Source organism: Centrocercus urophasianus, unplaced genomic scaffold (genome assembly GCF_019232065.1).
Source record: "Centrocercus urophasianus isolate 14NV4802_14NV808 unplaced genomic scaffold, USGS_Curo_1.0 seq_12, whole genome shotgun sequence".
NCBI classification, from domain to species: Eukaryota; Metazoa; Chordata; class Aves; order Galliformes; family Phasianidae; genus Centrocercus; species Centrocercus urophasianus.
This window is the reverse complement of record NW_024884364.1, coordinates 3,991,601-4,014,503: the sequence shown is the minus strand read 5'-3', so window position 1 is coordinate 4,014,503 and position 22,903 is coordinate 3,991,601. Positions and strand designations below refer to the sequence as shown.

Genomic DNA, 22,903 nt, shown 5'->3' with positions numbered 1-22,903 from the left:
CACATCTGGGAGCCAACAGCAACACTCACTGCACCCACAGGCCCACCCCTCACCGCCCCGCTCTCAAAGCACCCCCAGCGGCAGACGACGCCCTCCCGAGAGTGCCCCGCTGCCCCGGCCCTCAGCCCAGTGCCGTACGGCCTCCGACCCCTCATCGCCGCCTGAGCCCAGCGCGCTCGGGACAGCGCCAAACGCCGCATTGGGGCGGGGCGTCGCGGAGGTTAGAAGCCTTTCCAATTGGTGAGAGCGCCTGCTCATCTTGACAGTGCACCCAATCAGGTGCGGCGGAGCTCTGCCTCGCCATCCCTCTCCCTCAGCTGCTGTTCCCGCCCGCTCGGTTTGGCGATCCGCTTATTGGTCCGTTCGTCCAGCCGACCGACTGCCGAGCCAATTAGAGCAGCTGTCAATCACGAGCCGCTGTCAATCACGATCCTTTTGCCCCGCCCCGTCACTCTTCAGGCGGGGTAGGGTAGGGCGGGGCGGGGTGTGAGGGAGGAGAGGTCGGGGTGGGGGCTGCGGTCGGGCGCGTGGCCTCCGTTCCGTCCGGCACAGGCTCGGTGAGAGGGCAGCGAACGAGGCTGTCCCGTCGTCTCAGGACGGCCGCCGCCCGTCGCTCGCTGGCGAGGAAGGCGATAGGCTCCCAGCGGCTGCGCATCCTCCGCGGGGAGAGGAGGGACCGGGGCGGCTCCAGCAGCGGGAGGAGGGCGGGAGCAGCAGGGAGAAGCGCTCCGCCCAGCTCCCGGAGGAGACAGTTCTCACAGAAGGGGTGTCGAGGGGAAGCGGGGTTGGGTGCAGTCGCTTTTTTTGTAGCGCTGTCGAAACAGCCGAGCACCAAGGGCGAGAGGAAGAGAGGGATGGACTCCGCTCCGTCAGATGCTGGCTTGAATTCTTCATTGACTTGTCGCTGATAGCCCGCTGCCAGATGTGGGTGTCTGGGTGGACCTCGTTCTGTCGCTCCGTGTCTGAGCGTAAAGCTTAGTTCTGCTGCTTGTGGATCTTTTATTGTTATTGCCCGAAAGGACCCATCCCGCTAGCGTGACAAAATGAAGCCTTTGTATTTTTCAGTCAATTATACCTAATACCGATTAGTCGGTTTGGTACAAGGGGCTGAAGCGCTGCCTCGCTCGGAGGACCGTCAGGGACTCTCGCTACATGTAGCTGGATGTGTGGCGGCACATCCTATCGCCTTCCCCACGCCTTCCTCCTCGAGCTTTTTCCAAAATGAAGAAATTCAATTTTCGCAAAGTTCTGGATGGTCTGACCGCCTCCTCGCCCGGTGGCAGCGCTGGCGGTGGTGGGGCTGGCGGAGGCTCCGCGCATCCCGGTGGGACTGCGGGCGCCGCGGGAACTCCTCGGGAGGAGATCCAGGAAACGCTAACTTCGGATTATTTCCAGATCTGTAAGGTAAGGGCAGGGGATCCCTTCGGGTAGCGGTAAGGAAAGCTGCGTAGCTCAAGGGGTTTGGGGGGAGAGGGGGAAGGGAGAGAGAAATGGGATGCCAGTGAGCTGTTTTACCTGAGAACTGCAGTGATTGTATAAGGACTTTGTACTGAAAGGCAGAGATGTCTGTGGTGGTGGTTGAGTAGCAGTACGTTCATTGAAATCTGGTTTCGGGGGCAAATCCAGAATACACACTTGGTCTCCCAACTAGCAGCAAGATTGTGGACAAAGAGCTAATCAGGTGGGACCAATATAAATAACAAGCCATCAGACATTTAAAATTGTCTATCTGTACTCCCCCTCCTCCCATTGCTCAGGTTAGAAAAGACCTTAAAGATCATCGAGTCCAACTGCAACCTAACCATAGTACCCTCCTCTCCTCCATAAGGAAAAAGGCACAAGCTAGAAACAAAAGATGGCACAGTGATTGCTGAACATAGCACTTTTGTTATTTGCGAGGGGTTGGGTGTGTGTTTAGGATTTGTTTGTTTGTTTTTTTTAGCATTGGTGCTGAGGGTTGTGATTTTATGACAGTAAACTTAATGGACCGGCATAAACGTTGAAAGTTTCCAAATTTGTTTGGTATTGGCTTTTGCGTATTGGTTAGATCTTTCTGTGGGAATTTTCTCCAAGTAGCAAGCATAAAATATCTCTATGGTTTTTATTTGTTTTTTTGTTTTTTTGGTTTTGTTTTTCTTTTTAATGTCTGTTTTGTGCAAAAGAGCTCTCAGTGCACGATGAAATCAGTAGAAATGACTTGGTATTTCTGACCAGCTCTGGAGTTCTAAGTAGTACTTTGGTAATGAAGTACAAAAAAAAAAAATAGAGATTGTATTTTTATCCTCTAGTCCTATGCTTTTATCTTTAACTTTGACATTAATTGTGTTGACTTTACTAGAAGTCCTGTTTGTGTATCCATTAGGACCTGCAAAAACAGAATTTTTAGCTAGTGCAGTTTATGTTATTACAAGAGCTTCACCTATTAAGTATGCTTTCATTAGTCAGATACCAACTGAGTTGAAATTTAGGTTATAGCCCACTTCAGCACATCCCAGTATTTAAGGAAGAAGGATGAAATATAAGCAAGTAAGGCAAAACTGTAGGAGAGTGTGTAGATCTGTCCCAGTGCAATATACAGCTTTCATAATAGCAGATGTGATGATTTTATTCTGTTCTCAGACACAGTGAGTGTTAAAACTCATACAGAGTTCAGGTGAAGAAAGATGAGCTCCTATCACTTAGAACAGTCAGAGAGACCTTTTGAATAGGTTCTATACCATGGGGGCGTCCTGATTAATTAATTAATTAATCTGCTGTTTAACAGTGCTAATTTATTACAGTTGTGCCTGTTTACACCGGGGCTCAGTTTGACACCTTTTGCTTATGTATCCAGTATTACAACAGTTTATGACATTCAAGATATTCAGAATAGTGATTTTCCACTTTGTCCCTTCAGTAGAAAAATGATGTAAATAACCAAGTTATGTTGATATATCTTTAGGTCTGACATTCTGAGAATTCTGAGTAAGGCTAAGACTGAACATAATTCTTCCTTTGATAATGCCAAGGGATCTGTATTTCATGTGATAGATGTGTGGCATATTTGCCAAAATATACGATAAATCTTTCATAAACAAAATCAATTAATTCTCTTTGTATTTCCCACCTTTAGCTTGATATTTCTTGCAGGCAGTTTTGTTAGGTTTTGACAGATCTGCTTAGAAATGTGGGTGCCCGGGAATACAGCACTTCTAGAAGATTTCAGTGGACAATGTTTGCCTCTCTTTTTTATTCAGTTTGGAGATGTAGCTGTCAGGTTGAAATGCTTTCAGCAAAGTAAATATTTGTATGGGAGCGCTTTTGGTTGCAGCAGCGCTCGCTTATGAATGCGTGGTACTGCAGAAGTCCACTCTATGGTATACAAAGCATTGGTTTCCTTTTTTCAAGGTACAAAAGCGTCCTAAAAGCAAACTTCCCCAGATAATCTCTCATTATGAGCTCAGGAAATACTGCAAGGTTTAGTCAGCAGTCTCTACTTAATGAGCTGTGTTGCTGTTTAGTAACAGTATAAGCATGTCTGAGTGAACTGACAAAAACTCACAGGCCCCAGTCCTGCATTATGTACTGTGCAAGTGTACCAAAGGCAGTGGGACTGAATGCAGGCACATACAGTACCACAGGGTGCGCAGTCTGAGCCGTAATTTGTACCTTAATGGATAGGTATAAGATTAAGAATACTGCGAAACATACATGTCGTCCAAGCTTAACCTTCCCAAAGCTTTTGTGGCGTAGAACTTCTGATTTTTCAGTTGTCTGTTTTCATGTTAAGTTACATAAGTAATACAGGCTGCAGTTTAAGGATCCAGGCTCTGTGATCCTGCTGCACACAAAACTGAGGGAAGCTAGTGGCAGTACGTGTTAGTTATGATCTGCACAATCATGATAGATGGATTCTGCTTGGAGTAACACCCCAAACCAATTTTTTCTTTCTTTCCTGATTATTAAATCTTCATTTAGATAAGTAGTATAAAAGCTGACTCATACATTAATGATGAAAGGGCCTTACACTGCATTCTTTACTTAAATAAATTGCCTTTGTGAAGTTTGTAGGAGGTCTTCTTGACTAAAAACACTGATCTGAATCCTCTAGCAGCTGGTTTCATTGGTAATGTATGGTAATGTATGTTTTATTGGTAATGCACCTGAAAGCTGTCTCTGTTTTTGACATTTTTGAAATACTAATTACTATGGTGTCTTTTTAAGATAAAATGAAATCTTTATAGAAGCATGCTGAATGTTTCATTTTATACTGAGATGTTTACAATGAGTTACTTTTGCCATTTATGTTTGAATCATTAATGTAATCTTATGTCTTGACGGAATATAAATGAAATATTCGTGAAACTATTGCACGTGAAATAGCTGCAGAGTTTTTAAAGCGTCATAAACTTACGTGTTGGCACTTGTAGTAGTGAATCATTGCCATCTTTCTGGAAGTACTCATGTAATATGAAATTTTGGCAGAACTGTATTTTGTGACAACTGGAAGCTGAGGTGTAGGTCATCTTGTATCTAAGGCTTTTCTTGGGTATCCACATGGTAAAAATACTGATTATGATTCAAATTAATTGAATGTGTGAGATAGGAGAGTCATGCCAAAAACTAGATGCAATCCAATAGAATGTTAGTAAAGTTTGCATTAATTTCAAGGGTGGTGAACTTAGCTTCTTCATTTCTTATTAAGATCTATTATCAAGGATTTTTTTGAGCCATCCTGTATTTGTTTATGGCTCGTAGAAATCAAAATGCAGCAGCAGGAAGAGATCTCATATTAATACAGGAATTGGGATCAATTAGGATGTTGTAAATCATTTAAGTAGAGCTTTGAGAGAAGGGACGTAAATGGTGAAAAGGGTGATTTTCTTACTTTTGTAGGGGGTGAATTACAATGTGGTACCAAAGGTTGGGGAAAACTGACTAAACATGAAGATGCAGATTTTGAGAACACGTGGTGTGTATCTTTATGAAAATGAGTCTCCTGTAAGGAACTACTGAGGAGCTGTTCCTCAAAAGCAGTCATAGAGTTGAATTTGTAAAGCAAGATGTTATTACTTTTATGCAGAGAGTGCTTGAAACCAAGATCTCCGTAACTAGGTAGTAAGAGTTGTGCTTGACTAGACCTACAGCCTATTCTAGTGTATTTTCTTTGACTGTTTGCAGCAGCCAGATACTCCAGAAAAGATTCTAGAACCTCTAATTGAACTTGTCACTGAATTGTTACCCAAACTCTAATGTGGTTGTGACTGCCTTTTAAAGCCAGTCAGCATCCGGTCAGTAGCCAAATTTCAAAGACAGCTTCACTTTTTCAATCTGCCACTCGCATTTCACTCCTCTGGGATAATGGCTGTAATAGAGACCCGTCTAGTTTTGATGAACTTCTCTATTATGTTGCCTTGTGATATTACATGAAGACATTTTATTGAGATATTTCAGTTTATCATGCAAATTTACACACATTATTTATCTGGATTTCCTACAACAGGGTCTTAAATTTTAATTCATCATTTTAGATATGGTAATACTCCATTTTGACAGTCCATGAAGACGAACATCTAGTCCTTTTGGTAGCAGTCAAGTAGATATTTTAACTGGAGGTGCAGCATGAATATGCATTTCAGTGTCAATAGAAATAAGGTGAATTTCCAAATGGCAGTTTAAGAACAATTGTGCAGTAGCACGCAGCTGTGTTTTTGCTTATAGAGGATAAAAAAAAGTTCTTTGTTACAACCTGTCTGTAACGTTTCAGTTAGCATGAGCCGTTTGGTTAATCTGTGTTGTCTCATTAAGGTCACTCAGGGCCAAAAAAAATACCTGTGTGAAGCTTTGCGTTTCAGAGCAAACCCCCTTTAAATTAAGCCTTAAACCTTACCTGTAAGTGCTCAGTTCATTCTGTGGTAAATACAATATGACGTTGAGAAGGATTTTTCACACATGCTGTATTTTGGATAGAACATAAAATGTAAACTGTAGATTCCCAATCACAGAACCACATAATTTTAAGGGTTGGAAAGGAGCTCTGTAGATCACCTAATCCAGTCCTTGCAAAAGCAGATTCCCAGAGTGGGTTGTGCATGAAAATGTCCAGGCAGGTTTTGAATATCTCCAGAGAAGGAGACTCCGCAACACCTCTGGGTGTAAGTGCTATAAGTGACGTTTCTGTAATTAGATGTCAGTAATCTTATTAAATGTGTGATGATTGTAAAGTATTCTGCTTTTTAAAGCATTTGTAGTTATTTGAAATAGGGCTCATCAGCAGTAAAGAGCACAGCATATTGGAAGCTTCTTTTTAGGGAAACTTGAGGATATTAAGCTACCTACAGTAGTACGACTGGACAGTTGTTTTGTTTCTTTCAAACAATGTGTCTTTATTTTCTGCATTCCTTTATTTGATCATTAGTCAAATACTAATCCTGAATGCATTAATGCGGACCCTCAGGGCCAACACATGCAATTGCAGCTTCAAAACCATTTTAAGAGTTTTAAGGTTGCAAAACAAACCACTTAAAAATTCTAATTTTCTGATGTTTGCTTGCAAATACAGCTTTTAATTGCATTATCCCATACTTCTTCTGTAGGTCTTATTTAGCTGAACATAATGTTTGCTGAACAGAAAGCACTTCAATACATCTTTGGATACATAGAGTTTACTGAAGTATTAAGTTTCCCATGGGCTTTCTCAGCAGAAGTGCTCTTCACTGTGCTTTTGAAAGCTTTATAAACATTAATGAATTGATCTTCACAGTATTTATCTGAGATGGACATATCATTGTTCTTGCTGTATAGATAGGAACCGAGGCACGGAAGGTTCCACAAAGCCAGATTGCCTAGTATTTGCTGTTTTGAGAGTTCAGCTTGACTTGCCTTGAGTCTATATTTTTTAGCATCCTCTTTTATACCACTTGCATCTTCCAGTTATGCCTCCATTGTTTTCACATTTTGTTGCAAGTACCCTGCATGTCTACAGACTAGCTTCTAGGCTCTTCTCCCTTTAGATATTCAGAAAAACCCTGAATTTCCTTCATGTCTTAGATGACTGTCGATGAAATTATGGCTTCAGACTGGACATTTGAATTGTACCTAAGATGTCTGACTGTCATCAGGCTCCGTAACCTCAAACTGGTCAAGGACAAAATGGAGAGACTACTAACAACCATATGTAAAAAGTTTAATTCATGGCCCTTTGCTCAGTCACTTATAAAACTAAGTTATAAGAGGATTGATAGTATTTCCTTTTCAGTTTTCCATCTCATCTGTAACTTGCGTGCTCCTATTCAGTACCAAATAGGCATGCTTGACAGACAGTATCTTTTTTTAACAATATAAATAACTTTGATCTGCCCACAGAACAGATCAGTCTGTGTTACGCATGGAATGAGGCAAAAGTGATGAGAGAAAAATACACGAGAGCACTGTTTAATTAATCTCTGTGAGAAGGGGACAAATTGATGTTGCACAGATTATCATAGTTTGTGAATGTCCTATTTTCTCTTTTTTTTTTTTGGTTTTTTTTTTTTTAACTGGTTTATTGACAATATTAAAATGCAGTGTTCATAAAAGCAGTTAATATAAATATATTAATTTCTCAAAATATATATTAGGATAGGAGGAAGCTATAGGTCCGTGTGATTAGAAATGTGAGTAATGTGCATGTGTGGAGAGAAGAGAAAGCAGTATTGTTGGGTACAGATGGCTGGTAAATACGCTCAAATGCAATAAGATGTTATCTTTGTACAGTGCTGCGTCCATTCCGAACAGTTCACCAGCAAAGTCTGTGGGTAGTGAAAAATAGGAGAGACAATCTGTTGCCTGTAGCTAGGGTCAAAGTCTGAAGAGGTATGCTTTTTATGGTTCGTTGGAGTTAAACTGTATATAGAATTGGAGGAAAAAAAAATGACCCTTAATATTTAGGGGTTTGGGTTAATGGGTGTGTGTGATCAAGAATAGCCCTGTTGAATTCAGTGGGATATTGTGCCCGTATAGGTATGTATGATAACATGCTTTTGTTGCAGAATTTGATTCAGATCAATTAAACATTGTTGCTTATGTTTCATAAAAACATCCGCAGTGTAAGGATGTTAGTTAATGTTGTGAAGTCAAACACTCAGAAGTCCAGGACTGTTATTCAGCTACTGTAGAAAATATAATGGGTGTACCTTTGTGTTACAGCCCAGTCTTTATTGCATCTTCTTATTTTCTTAAAGTGTCTGTTCCTATCATCCATCAGATTTGGTTTGAGCAGTACGCAGTGTATGGGACAGATGGGTGGATGGATGCTTTCATGTTCTTCACTGTGAGAGTGGTGAGGTGCTGGAACAGGCTGCCCAGAGAGGTTGTGGATGCCCTGTCTCTGGAGGTGTTCAAGGCCAGGTTGGATGGGGCCCTGGGCAGCCTGGTCTAGTATTAAATGGGGAGGTTGGGGGCCCTGCCTGTGGCAGGGGGGTTGGAGATTCATGATCCTTGAGGTCACTTCCAACCCTGGCCATTCTGTGATTCTGTGATTTGTATTCTTTGCCATAGTTCCTGTGAGAAAATTTCCCTATTAACCACTGGATGTTGCATAAAGTCAAACATAGTAAACTCCGATGTCTGCTCTGTGCAACCCAGTCCATCTATTGCATTTTTCAAGGACGGGGATGTGCTTTCAGTTTCAGCTACCCTGCATCAGTTTTACTGCAGGAATATTCCATTGTAGTTGTGGATAAAAGTTCGTTGTAGTAGGTCCGAAGAAAACTGGTTCATTCATTGCTTCTCTTTCTTTATATTTTAGTTGCTCACTGAATGAGGCAAAGGCAGGAATAATGGCATGTGATTATGTAAACAGTGATCTGATTCTTAAGGTCTTTGGATATAGTGTGTATTGCTTTGTGCCTGCTAGCTATCCCCTTGGTACCATCTTGGTCAGTACTGGAGGAACACTAACATTCAGGATTTGCTGTATTTCACTGCTGTGAGGGAGCAAAAAGCAGCCATCAAGTACCTCAGTTTCATTCAGAATGTATCTCCCTCGTCTGTGAGATGAGCTGCTGGCCAGTAACTCCAGATTAAATTCTAAATAAGGATAAACGTACAATGTGCAAAGAAGGTAGGAAGATTATTAATTATTAATTACATAGAATTATTAGTCAAAAGTTATTAGAAGAATTATTAATAAAAAGTGGGCACGATTGGAAATACCAGTAATGAAAAGCTGGTTTCCCCCTTAGCAGGTAGGCCAAACTGTGCTTTGAAATCATTAGATTTGTTTTTAATTTTATTTTACCTTAAAGCCAAAGCTAAGTTCATTAAAGTTCATGGCATTTATCTATTTTGCACTACAGCTGAAAGGTTTTTCTATAAACAGCTGATGTTCTATTTCTTGACAGTTTCACTAGCAAGAGTGGGAAGCCTCTTATGGCACATGTACTGAACAATGCATGCAATTTCTTCTGAAGTTTTCCATTTGCCTCCCTTTTTGCATGTATATGTGTATGTAGTCATAACTGTCCTTCTTCTCTGTCTTAGTAAATAGTTTAAACTCAACCCACAGGTTCTACTTCAGTTTTTCCAATTCTCTCCTGCATCCCACTGGGAAGGGGAGAGAGAGTGAGTGAACAACTGTGTGGTACTTAGCCACCTACTTAACACCTAGGTTAAACCATGAGATTTGATGAGGTTAGATTTTTAAGAAAAATTATTCCCTTGAAAAATGAAAATCTAGCTAATAAAATTGTGTTTCTTTTGTGGCCTTGGATTGGAAGCCGACTAACATCTTGTCCTGTGTCTATCTTTTGTAAGCAGAGAATACTGTCACCAATCAGAGAATCTAGGCACTGAAGCATAGAAAGGAAGGATGTCGTTGTGTGAGGATATAATGCATGACAACACATCTTTACGGGCATCCGTCACCCACTTCTCACCACTATAACCTCAACAAAAGGTGTAATTGTTGGCCTTTCTTGAATATTTCATAGATTGCTGAGCAAGAAGCTATGCAAGTTTGTGTTAAAGCTTCTTTCCCTGCTCCACAAGCAGATGCAGCGTTTGCTTCAGTGAGACTTCTGTATTGGCATGTTGACCACAATTTGGAAATAGATTCTACATCCTGAGTCACAGGCTTAGACTACGTAGTTCAATTTAAACAAGTACACATCTCATCAAAAATTATTTAGCTAAGTAAATCAATTTTGCTGTCAAATATTACGCAAAGCAGGATATCTGCAAAATGTCAGTCACGCATTTTATGTTTATGCAGACCAGCACGAACAGTTTTTCCTTATTATTCCATTGGTACAGTTTAAAACAGATTTTACTCCTGTATCTTCTGGAGTTATTTAGAAAAGAACAAAATCACCTTGAAAAAATGACTTTGCAGGCTAATATAAATTACCATGTAACAAAAGTTAAGAAAAACTCCTAATACTGAAAAGCCAAATTATACTCTATGAAATAACTGCACTGGATACTGCATATTGCAGCTAGTGAGATTTTCTCTTTTTGGCTACTGAAAAACATACTGTTATATTTTGTACAGCAGAAGTGTTTGTTGGTAGAATGCTGGCAAGTCCAAATAGTAAATGAATATAGGAAATTTAAGTAAATTTATTTTATATATTTATGTATATGTGTGTGTATATATATTTAGAATTCACTGACAGAATATTTGCTTGAAATGATTTTAATCAAATTTAAAATAGGAATGAGGATTTATACTGAAATCGTAGCTACATTTGTAGTTGCTTTGTTTCAAATAAAATGTTTCAAATATTGTATATAAACTGCATGTCCTAGGGAGCACAGTCTGTCTCTAGAAGCTATGTGCCAAAAAGGAGACAAAAAAGAAATCTGGATGATGTGGCAAAAAGCAATCCTGGCTCCATCTGCTGTCTGCTTTTTTTTCTCGTTTGAGCACCTTCTCTTTTAAGATGTTTGTGGTAGGTAGGCCCTGTATTTAGGAGAACACAGGCTGATACTTTAGGATACTTTCTTCAGGTTCTGCCTGCTATGGGGATAGCTTTGCTTTGGGGGAAAAAAATCTACTTTGTTTTGCATTTTCTACTGACTATTGAAAGTTTTGGTCAGTATTGTTAATTATCTACACTGTGCAGGTTAAGTAGGAATTTTCTGTCATCCTAACATCACGTTTGTAATTTTTCCCTCTTCTTCATCTCTATCAATAGATGCTGTGAGGAAGCCCAGACACAGTTCTAGAATTGTTTTTTCTTACACTGGGCTGGGAAACTGAAGTTTGACAGCTTATTATTCCTCTGCTTAATAGGCCTGATCTTTATAATCACCTTTGAGACTGCTCTAATTCACGTTAAAAACTCAATCATAACAGTTTTGTTCCATCTTAACTCTGTACATTATAGCTTTGTTCTTCTTCCAAACTGTTTTTGTCCTTTATTTGAAGCCATAACCAGTATAAGTATTTTACTTCAAAATTGTCATTTATGTGGAGGATCAATGAACTTCAACAGTATTTTTTTTTTTCTACAAATTGAATAATTTTGCCTGCACCAGAACTTCCAGGTACAAATATTCTGATTTGAAAGAAAGGCTGCAAAATGGGTATAGCAGTTCTGAGTCAATCCCAGAGTTTAGAAATATTTACTCAGCTGTGATCCTGGAGAGATGTATGTGTCTGTGCTTTTAAAACATAGTTCTACAAAACAGGACCCAGATAAATTATAAGTCTGACTACATAGATTGCAGAAATACTAAAAACAGACACGTGAAATGGTGGTAAACACGCAGGCAAGAATGAAAATAAGGCTTTAAAAATATTGATCTTTACATTCCTAGATCTAAGAAGCAATGCTGTAAGTTCCAGTCAGATTTAAATATCAGAAATGGAGAGATTTAAAAAAAAAAAAAATAATTAATAAAATCTTTTCTAAAATATTTATATTTTTCTGGTAGAGAAGAACATTTATTCACAAGAGTAAAGAAGTATTGCATATAATAGAAAATGAGTAATGAAGTTAGGTCAAACATCAGATACACTGGAAAATAGATTTTATAATTCCTTTTGATTTGGTGACATGAGAGGTAAAAGCATTTTTACAGTATTTGTAAGTCTAGTACCAGCTCAGGTGTCAAATATCAAATTCTGATTATGATAATCAAATTCTGAGTAATTCTCAGTAATTCTACCACTTGAGAAGATGAGAAGGTAAAACAAAACAAAAACCAACCAACAAAACTACACAAAGAAGAAAACCACACACCACAAAAAAAAAAAAATACAGAGTTGTGGAGATCTTTAAGAAATGTCTGCATTAACATAAGAAGTGAATCGGGATTCTACAGCTTACTGAAGTAGCACGTGTTTCTAGATTTTTGCAGTCTAGATACTAGTAATTTGAATTAAGACATCCCTTATCAGCAATAAGTAAAACATGAGATGAGTAGCATTTCTCTTAAGGAAGTCTTTATTTAACAAAAAAAGATGCATGTAGTTGTTCCCAAGCTACTTGTGACCATCAGTTTAAGTGCTTCCAGCTGAACAAAAGAAAACAGTTGTAGTTGTAAGACTGTAGGTGTCATCAACTTCCCAAATTGCAGACCTGATGAGTAAAAGGCAGTTCTTGTAGAAGTTGTTCTGTAGGGTCTGTTGAGTGGTTCAGCTAATGCAATTCACGAACAGGATAATCATGAAGATAAAATATCTGAAAAAAGTTGCATTCTGCTCACTCTAGAAAACTTTTCAATCCCAAGCATACATTTAAAAAGAAAGCAATTATTTATTATCCAAGTTTAGAATCATAGAATTCTATGGGATAGAGTTAAGGGTTGGAAAAGAACTCCAAGATCATCCAGTCCAACCGTCCACCACAACCAATATTTTCCCACTAAACCATGTCTCCTAATACAATATCAAACATTTTTTTAGTATTTCCAGGAATAGTGATTCAACCACCTTCCTGGGCAGCCCATTCCAGCATCTGACTGCTCTTTCAGAGAAGGAATTTTTCCTAATATCCAACGTGAATCTTCCTTGGAGCAACTTGAGGCCATTCCCTCTGGTCCTGTTGCTACTTTTTGGGAGAAGTGGCCCCCACCTTGCCATCACCTGCTTTCAGGGAGTCGTAGAGAGTGATGAGATCTCCCCAAGCCTCTTCTTCTCCACACTAACAATCCCAGCTCCCTCAGCTGTTTCCCGTTAGACTTGTACTCCAGGCCCCTCACCAGCTTTGTTGCCCTTCTCTGGACATGCTCCAGGGCCCCAATGTCTTTATTGTAGTGAGAGGCCCAAACCTGAACTCTGTACTTGAGATATTATTAGGTAAACAATCACACTCATTACAGTCACTTTATTGTTATTATTTGTATTTTCTAATCTAGCCTTGTTATTTTCAGTCTTTCTTTGTGTGTGTGTGTTGGACTTTTCCATCATGAAATTGTTTCTGTTAAGAATCAGGCGAGTCATACTGGTCATAACTTCCAGGTTTAGATAATTTAAAATATTATTTGAGGAACTCTTAAACCTAAGGATGCATTGCATCTCTGAAAAATCAGAATTACAAGCATAGTATTCCTAATAAAGGTTAAGAAAGGATGAGTGATTCAGCTGTTCATTTTGAGAACATCTCTGGTGTTTTTGTTTTTTAAATTGATATGAAGGATTTTTTCCTTCGTAGACTCAATTCAGTTTATTGATTTATTGGATGTCTTCCTCTGGATAAGTTCCATTTCTGTCCTCTGTGGCTGTTCTGGTCAGGCTGAAACTGTTTGTTTGTTGCATTGTAAAATCATATTACATGTCTTTGTTTTTTTTTTTTTTTTTTTTAATTTAGAGTTACAGCTGCCTTCCATTTTGGGGTTATCTTTGAATATATAGTTGGTGCATACTTTATAATCTACGTCGTTACAACAAAAACATAAAATATCCAAGTAAAGAGCAAATGTAGAAATTAACATGAATGAAATTCACCTCTGTATTTAGAACAACATATCTTTTACAGTACTTCTGTGGAAATGTATTGCAAATAATACAGCATAAAGTAAAATCATAGAATCATAGAACTATAGAATGGTTTGGGTTGGCAGGGACCTTTCAGGTCATCTAGTTCCAACCCCTTGCAGACCAGGTTGCTCAAAGCCCCATCCAGCCTGGCCTTGAATGCTTCCAGGAAGGGGGCATCCACAGCCTCTCTGGGCAACCTGTTCCAGTGTCTCACCACCCTCACAGTAAAGAATTTCTTCCTAATATCTAGTCTAAATCTACACTCTTTCAGTTTAGTCATTTCCCCTCATCCTGTTGCTACGTGCCCTTATAAAAAGTCCCTCTCCAGCTTTTCTGTAGGCCCCCTTCAGGTACTGGAAGGCTGCTGATGAGGTCTTCTGGACCGTTCTCTTCTTCATACTGAGGAGCCCCAGCTCTTTCAGCCTGTGCTCGCAGGGAAGGTGCTCCAGCTCTTTGATCATCTTTGTGGCCTTCTTCTGGCCAGCAGCTTCATGTCCTTGTGTTGGGACCTTCAGAATACGTTCTCCAGATGGGTCTCTCGCAAGAGCAGAGTAGAGGGGCAGAATCACTTCCCTCATTCTGCTGGTCATGCTTCTCTTTATTCAGCCCAGAATACAGTTGGCCTTCTGAGCTGCAGACGCACATAATTGGCTCATGTTGAGTCTTTATCAACTGACAGTGTTGATTACAAAAACGTAAATTATTTTCCTTTACCCATAACATAGAACACACGTGCTGTTGTTTGCGGTTACGTTTCACTGACTTTGTTATTTTGTTCTGTTTCAGACGGTTCGTCATGGTTTTCCTTATCTACCCACTGCCTTAGCTTTTGACCCAGTTCAGAAAATTCTGGCAATTGGGACAAGAACAGGAGCCATACGAATGTATCCTTTCTTATTCAGAATGTACGCAATTTCTCTGTATTTGCACTCAGTGACATGAATCATCTTTACATCTAGAAGCACTCAGGTAAGGGTACAGTTTATGGTGTTATGTTATGTCTCATTTTGTTTTACTTTATTGACTGGAAAAGGATGTGCTGCTGAAGAATTACCTTTAGCTTCTTCAGTTGTCTGAAGGAAAAATTTTGAATGAGTTTTTGCTGTACGTATGGCGTATATTGGTATATAAAGCAGAATTAATTTTTTGTTCTGCTGTGAGTAAGGAGATTTTTCAGTATGTAAAGTTAGACTACAATGTGGCGATGAGCAAAGTGGGAGTTTTGAACTGACAATAAATAAGTTAACTGTTGCAATGCAGCCAGCTGGAGAAATCTTCACTGGAAATAAGCGTGTTTGAAATATTGTTTAGACCTTCCTAACTGAATGATGGGAAAAAGATGATTTTAGGGCATAATTCTTCTCTTCTTGGAGGAGATGTTTCAGGGAGATAAGGTTAAACAATCTAAAAGTAGCTATTTCTCTTCATTAATTATAGAGGTATGTTAGTGTCAGAACCTTATGTATGTTTTTATACTGCAGGAATTTTGAAGTTAGTTGTCTAAACAGAACAGATTGAACATAAATGAAATGAAAATTTGGACAACTTTTGTTTTAGAAAAATATGAGGAGAGTATTTAAATATGTCTTTCAAAATGTTTATCTTTATACATATATTTTTAAAATTTGTCTTGATTCCAATGTATTCCAGTGTGGTGAAACTGCATATAATTTAAGAAAAATCAAGAAAAAAAATAGAGGAAAGAATATTACAGGAAGCTTTAGGAGTTGCAGGATACAGAAGTAGTAAGCCAATACTTTTTACAGCCTCTTGCAGCTAAACAAATTCTGGGGTCGAAAGTAAGGGGCAACACTTTATAAAATAGCAGTTAAAGTAGCGTACTGTTATGGTTTTACCCAGCAGGCAGCTAAGCAACACATGGCTGTTCACTCATACCAAATACTATGAAGAAAACCAACTGTCCAGCTGAAACCAGGACACTTACAATCTAATGAAAAATTATCTCATGGAGAACCATCCTGGGCCTCTTGTAACATGACTAACACTTTAATTTCCTCCATTTTTGGGTACTCTTGTTCTGAACAGTTGTGTTTTCATAAACCTCATTTTCTTTACCCAAGACTCAACTAAACCAGTTATGTAAGAAACTTTGCTTTGATGATTCTACTCTTAATATTTTCCTGCATGAAGTAGATTAAATATATTCCATTCAGAGTAATTGAATTTATGCGCTTCTGGGGAAGTTCAAGTCTAGTATCCAGTATCTCCTTTAATGTCTCTTCTCCAGTTTTGCTAGTAAAAGCCTACTTCATTTATGGGAAATTTTCTAGGAACTGAATCAAACATGGGTATCAAGATTATCAGACAATTTGATTTTTTTTTTTTTTTTTTTTAAAGAGAGATGCCATCTTATAACATAAATACCTCATGGCTTTGGCACACAGAGCCTGGTTTGCTTAATTGAGCATTGAGTCAATGAGAGCTATGCTTAGAAGACGGACGGTACCATTAAAAGGATTACTTTTTTTTTTCATTTTTTAACTGAAACTTCTCAACTTCACTCTCAAAGCTTTACAGAACATACTATGTAAAAAGCCCAGTTATGGACTAGGAAGTTTGCCTGTGTACGTAGCAAAGAGGAGCGATGAGTGAAACAGCCTGGGACCATGAACCCTGCTTATTTAAGCCAGTCATGTTGTCGCCGTTTTTAACTGTTGCAGACAATAAGATTCAAGCCAAGATGTGTTTAGTATTAATTCTGAAAATACAATAATGGATTTTTTTTAAAAGCAAACTAAAAGTAGTTCATATTTTAATGACTCTCAATCTTCCACAGTATCCTGTAAAAGCAGTTTTTAATAGAGCAGCATAATTTCATTTTGCAATGAGCATATTACATAACAGAATGATGTTCTCATTCGTTGTACTCTAGCAGTGAAGCTGGTGCTTCTAACCAGTATTGTGGATGGTGCAAAAGGATGTTTGGCTACCGCTACAAAAATGCAACCATTTATTTGTTGGTATGTTAGTACCAAAAGTGCCCAGTTTAGATCAAATCCTTTTGTGCTGAGCAGCACAAAGGTATGGCAAGACAAAATTCATGTTTCGTATTCATGTAATTATGTAGAACAAGTTTTCCTGTAACTGGTGCAAGTGACATAATGGTACGCTTGCTTCCCTGCCTTTCCATAAGGTTCACAAAGTGATGGCATATCTAGTGACTGTAAGCTTACAAGTTGAAAAAGCAAAGCAGTTTCCAAAGAGAAATGAAGCACATATAACAGCATTGAAAATAAAGGCTTAACTCCACACCTTTAGGTGATCATTTCAAACAATTGAGCAGCATGACTGAAATAGTCCGTTCTAAATTGGCCCGAAATAGACTATTATTCATAAATTTCCATTACAACACAGAGATAAATGAAAGCTCACTTTGGAATGAGTGTCAATTTGCCTTCTAGATTTCTTTTCAAGCTGCTCTAGCAGCTGTAGCTTCTGTAGCAATGGGAATTGCTGTTGCTATGCTCTAGTGATGCTAGTGGTTTCTGTGGGATTCTCAAGAAACTTCAGACAACTGTAGCTTTTAGCTACATCAGTGTCTGATGGGTGCTGATCCTCACAAAACAGCTGTGCTTCATCCTCAGAATGAGTACACATTAAATCACTGATGAATGTCTTCCTGTTACTGACACTGAATTACAAAGCCTGCAAATAAAGGCAAAATATTCACTCTAGAAACAATTGCTCTGTCATATGGTCATCTTAATCCTTCATCCCTGTTTTCAGCACCCATACTTAGATCATGTTTTGTTACTGCTCAACCTGTACTATCCTTGCTTGAGGCAAACATGTTCAGATGAAGAAGGGTTATGAAATTGAATTCCTTTTCTTGTTATCTTCATATGGGTTTTTTTTAGTCCTAGTCTGGAAAACCTTCTGACATTACACACAATAAAACAAAGTGTACTGTCTCTAATCTATCAGAGAAGGCATATCACTATACAGGGAGTGAGACAAATTAAGAAAATTGATCAGATTGAAGTCTCTTCCTCATTTCAGGGGAAAAGAAGGCTAAGGTTTTGTCACATCATGTCTCTGAATGAATAGATCAAAATCAGCGATAGAAGTGATTATTCCAATATCATATCTGAAGAGGTAGCATGTTGCTTTCCTGTTTCATTATGTGTATTCCTACATTGCTATTTAATCAACTCACAAATGCTTGCTAAAATTCATTATGGGTACTTCATTTCATGGATTCACTGTGTCGTTTCACTTTGACTTCTTCCATCAAATCAATGATATGCCAGTATAGTCATCTACTGCAGGCATATAATTATCTACACATTATTGTATTGAGTCACTGATTATTTTGTGGCCAGCTGCAGTAACAAAACTCTACATTTAGACCATTCCATAGTTATTATCATCTTTGCTTATAAAGAAATGAAGCAAAATTTAAAATCCAGTGCAAGGATATCTACTGTGTCCAGAGTGGCCTCCAGACCATGAAAAGCTTGTCTGTCATCACACTGACTTACACTGATAATACATCTTTGGACATATTTCTACTGTTTTCTATTGTTATGGATAATAGTTATTTTTAAGACTGACAGGCTTGATGTTGTTGCAGGTGGTGGTCATGGGGCATGCTAATCTTCCTTTTAACTATTTGTTACTTGAGAAACAAAAGCAAGTAATCCACAACACTTGCGAGGCCTTTCTAGTTACGGCAATATTGCATTGTCATCTGGTAGTATGGTAGTCATTTTATACCTAAGCAAACAAAATCATTCCCACTCACTAACACACAGTTGTGGAGTTGTTGCTCTGCCCCGACCTTTTGCATATCTGCACAGTTCTGACAATTTCCTTGATCTGACTCTGGTGTCCAGCAGATCTTTCCAGAAGCAGTCAATTAGCATGGTGAAACACTGTTTCTGTTGCTGTGCTATTTTCCTGATAGGTTAGATTATGAAATGTATTAGTGGTGCTTAACTCTGACTTATCAAAGTGAAACTGTAAAGAAGCTGGAAGGAGTGTATGAGTGTATTTTTGGGTCTGAGAGGGGAGAAATAGAGGATAATCTTTTTTTTTTTCCTCTTGTATTTAAAAAATCTGTGTGTGAAGCAATTTGCAAATCAAACAAAATATCTACAGGATCTGAGCAAGAGCGATTCTGCTTTTGGATAGTACTGGAAATGATTTTTTGAGCCTATTTTGTGTGCTTTTTCACATGCTTTGAAAGCAAGGGTTATTTTGGAATGTCAAATATGATATAGCAATACTTATTTTAATAGGCATATCTTGTGGAAAATACAGCACAACTTCAACGCTATCTCATTTGTCTCCATTAAACAGCCAAAAGTCATATATCTGATGCCAGAGTTTCCATCCCAAGTAAAGAGGAAGGTGAAATCTAAACCTAAGATAGCTCTTCTGAACACTGTGCATCTTCAGCAGCTTTTGTACACAGACATCGTTACACGGAAGTACAACTGAGGCTGTTTGTGTGCTCTAGAGAAAAGGAAAGAGAACAAATGGCACGAATTAAATCATCACCCATAGAATTCTGTGCAGGCACGGAATTTTACAGTTAAAGGAAATATGGCAAAGAATGTTTGATGTCAAGTTGATCAAGATGGATGCATTTAAAAGAAAATACAAGAATATAATGTAAAGTTTTGGTCTGCTGGAACAGTAGCATAACATCTAAATATAAAATGTGGCAGATTTACTTACACTACAATTGTTGTCTCTAAACAAGGTTTCAGTAGCTCTTTATCCTTAAAATAAGCTGGCTGTGTGCTTTGTTGTTTATGTGATTTATTGGGCAGATGGAATGGGGGAAGCACAGACAAAATCATAAGGCTAAAGTTCTGGTGTTTGATTTGGAAGAGTCATTGATGCGTTTTATCTTTATCTCACTGTGGAATATATTTGGAATTTTTCCAGAATGCTGAAGTAGAGCAGGAGCACAAACTTCACAGCCGATATTCCGAACGTACGTTTTTCTGAAAATCTCACTGATAATCAAGAAATACCTGTGTCTGTTTTTATATGCACGGATACCTAAATGGGTTATTGCAGAAATGAACTTATTGTTGAACTGTACAGATCCGCAGTTTAGGGAATTTAAAATCTGCATGAAGATTATTACACATCTGGTTATGTGTGTGCTGTTATCTGTATACATACTAAGTCTCTGCATGGATGTATATATTTAGGTCCACTGGTCTCATGTGTTTTAAGTAAGTATGTAAAATATGTTGCAGTTAAAGGTGTTGAGCTTATTGCACTTTCAGTTGATGTTTATTCAAGAGGAAAAAATAATCTGATATATGAAAAAAAAATCTAGTAAGAAAAACAGATTTTCATATGTTTGGAAATCCATATAGAAATGGGAGGAAGGTGGATGGATCTGGCAGCATTTTAGTCAGAGCTGATGAGCATCATCATCCCTTAAGAAGAAAGGCTAAGGCTAAGAGACTTGGACTGTTCAGCATGGAGATGACCAAGAGGGGATCTAATCAGTGCTTATACGATCCAAAGGGCAGGGGGCCAGGCTGTTTTCGGTGGTGCATCATCACAGAACAAGAGGCAGTGGGCACAAATTCTAACACAGGAGATCCATCTGAATGTGTGAATAATTTTCTTTACTTTGAGGGTGACAGAGCACTAGAACAGACCACCTAGAGAGGTTGTGGAGTCTCCTGCTCTGGAGATATTCAAAATCTGCCTGGATACTTTTCTCTGTAACCTACTTAAGGCAACCTGCCTTAGCAAGGGAATTGGACTAGATGATCTTCAGAGGTCCTTTCCAACCTCTAGAGTTTTGTCATTTTGTGACTGCGTTTACGAACACTGCCTGAAAAGAAACACTTTCTGGATGTTTGTTTCAGGAATTTAGTAAGAAAAATACATACCACGATATTGAAATTTTGCCTAGTGGTGATGGCAGCTATCTTTGAGAAGTGATATATCTTAATCAGATCTTGTGCTAGTATGTGCTTTTTACATTTTCCTACCTGTTCTGTTCAGATGTTTCTGTCATTAGCAGAACTATTGTCTTGCAGAGGACGTAGCGCACATCAATCTAATCTCCCTTCCCATCTGCTAATTAACTTCTTAGACAGATACACATGACCTAAATTTAGCAAACATCCTTTAAACACAGGATGGTTGAATGCTCCTGTGATCAGTTTGGATCAGCTCTCCCAGCTTTGACCTCTCCCAACCTCTTGTGTACTTGTCATGAATCAATGAGATGTGTGGTAGAAGTATACTTGGATTTGACTAAATTCCTGTAGTAGGCATGCACCTTAGTTGAGACTAAGTAGTTCTCAACTACTTAGTGTCTTGGAAGTCAATGATTGGAATTTACATCCTACTGTTTTAAAAAATTATTTTCTTCTGTTGTTTTTCTCATTATTTACTCCATTTAAGGTCTCGGCTTCAGACAGTTTATTGTCTCAGATGTGAGTAGATGTTTGCTCTACTTCCAGTTAGATTATAACAGTAGTGCTTTCTTGTTCATGCCAGTTTCATTAATCTTAATTTGTAGAGTTTGAGAGATACCTTAAATTAAATGCTTAGAGGGTAGTGAGTGACTAATACAATACATCAATAGTTTGTTTGTTGAGGAACTTAATTTAAATATATGATTAGGATAAGGAGGTCTCCTATATTCCTTATGCAGACCTCATATATTCCCTGGTCAGTAGATTATTTGCATAACTTAAATACCAATTCATTTTATCTTACTAGGCTCATTTGTGAGAGGAGCATCATTTTGAATTGCAATTATATAGTCTCTTAGGTAAAAACTAAAAGAAAACTAAACTTAGATTTTGGTCATTTTTAAACAGAAGAGGAAGTACTGCAGTGGAAGGAGTTCAGGTATCAGTCATGAAGGAAAGTAATGCTTACTTCCCTATAACATATTTATAAGAGGGTCCTGGAAGATAAAGAGTAACTGCAAGGTGATGCAGAGAAGAGATTCTTTGCCTGTGTTTTACTCAGCTCTTTAGAGTTTACTGGAGGAGCTAATACATAAATAGGACATGAATAGCACTATTGGGTTTGTTTTTTTTTTTTTGTATGTTTTAGTATTTTGAGTGGTACCTACAGGGTACTAATTGAGCTATTAATCTTAGAATAAGTTAAAAGTTGCACGTGTCAACATTTTCCCACAATATTGTAAAGCCCAAATGATTTGACAAATTCAAATGATTCTTTCAAATTTTCATTATGTACTTCTCTTCCCTGTCCTTTCTGCAAAGTTTGAAGAATCTCACTTCCTACTTATTCATTAAGAATGCAGAATATTTTCTTTGCATCAAGTTTAAAGTTATAGATTACTGGTCCTCTGATTTCAACTTACTGAGAGTTGACTTCTTCCCATTCAAGGCGTGAGAGATTTTGTTTACTCCCTGAAGGAACTAAGTCATACAATTTGAGTACGAGATAATCCTGTTAGGAAATTGTGTGTGCAGTTGAGAGATGCTAGTATATATTCCCAGTGATAAGATCTAGTTACAGGGAGAATTTTTACTTCCCTGATGTATGCTGGGAATATAATACAGTGCAGAGGAAGCAGTCCAGGAGGTTTCTAGAGTGTGTGGAAGATAACTTCCTTACACAGTTGGTACAAGAGCCTACCAGGGGTGGTGCCCTGCTAGACCTGTTTTTCTGCTCTAGTAGAGAAGAACTAGTGGGAGATGTGAAGGTTGGGGACTGTCTTGGACAGAGCCACTGTGAAATTATTCTTAGTGATGTCAGAAAGGTGACTAGCAAAATTGTTATCTTGAACTTTCACAGACTTTGACCTTTACAGGACACCTGTTGCAGGGGTCCCTTGGGAGTTGCTTTTGAAGGGTAAAGGGGTCCAGGAAGCCTGGATGCTCCTCAAGATGGAAATCTTAAAGGCACCAGACCAGGCTGTCCCTGAGTGCTGTAAGGTGAGCCAGAGGGAAAGAAAACTGGTGTGGATGAACT

General features: G+C 38.6%; 1 protein-coding gene across 2 annotated transcripts in view; it reads left to right on the top strand.

Moving 5' to 3' along the window:
- The first annotated feature begins 1,221 nt into the window (after positions 1 to 1,221).
- The window catches only part of STXBP5L (syntaxin binding protein 5L), a 180,184-nt gene continuing 158,502 nt past the window's right edge, over positions 1,222 to 22,903 (top strand). For both annotated transcript variants that reach the window (XM_042810370.1, XM_042810372.1), the window contains exons 1-2: positions 1,222 to 1,404; positions 14,732 to 14,829. In XM_042810370.1, coding sequence (XP_042666304.1) covers positions 1,222 to 1,404; positions 14,732 to 14,829 — 281 coding nt within the window. The remainder of the gene's footprint in view (positions 1,405 to 14,731; positions 14,830 to 22,903) is intronic.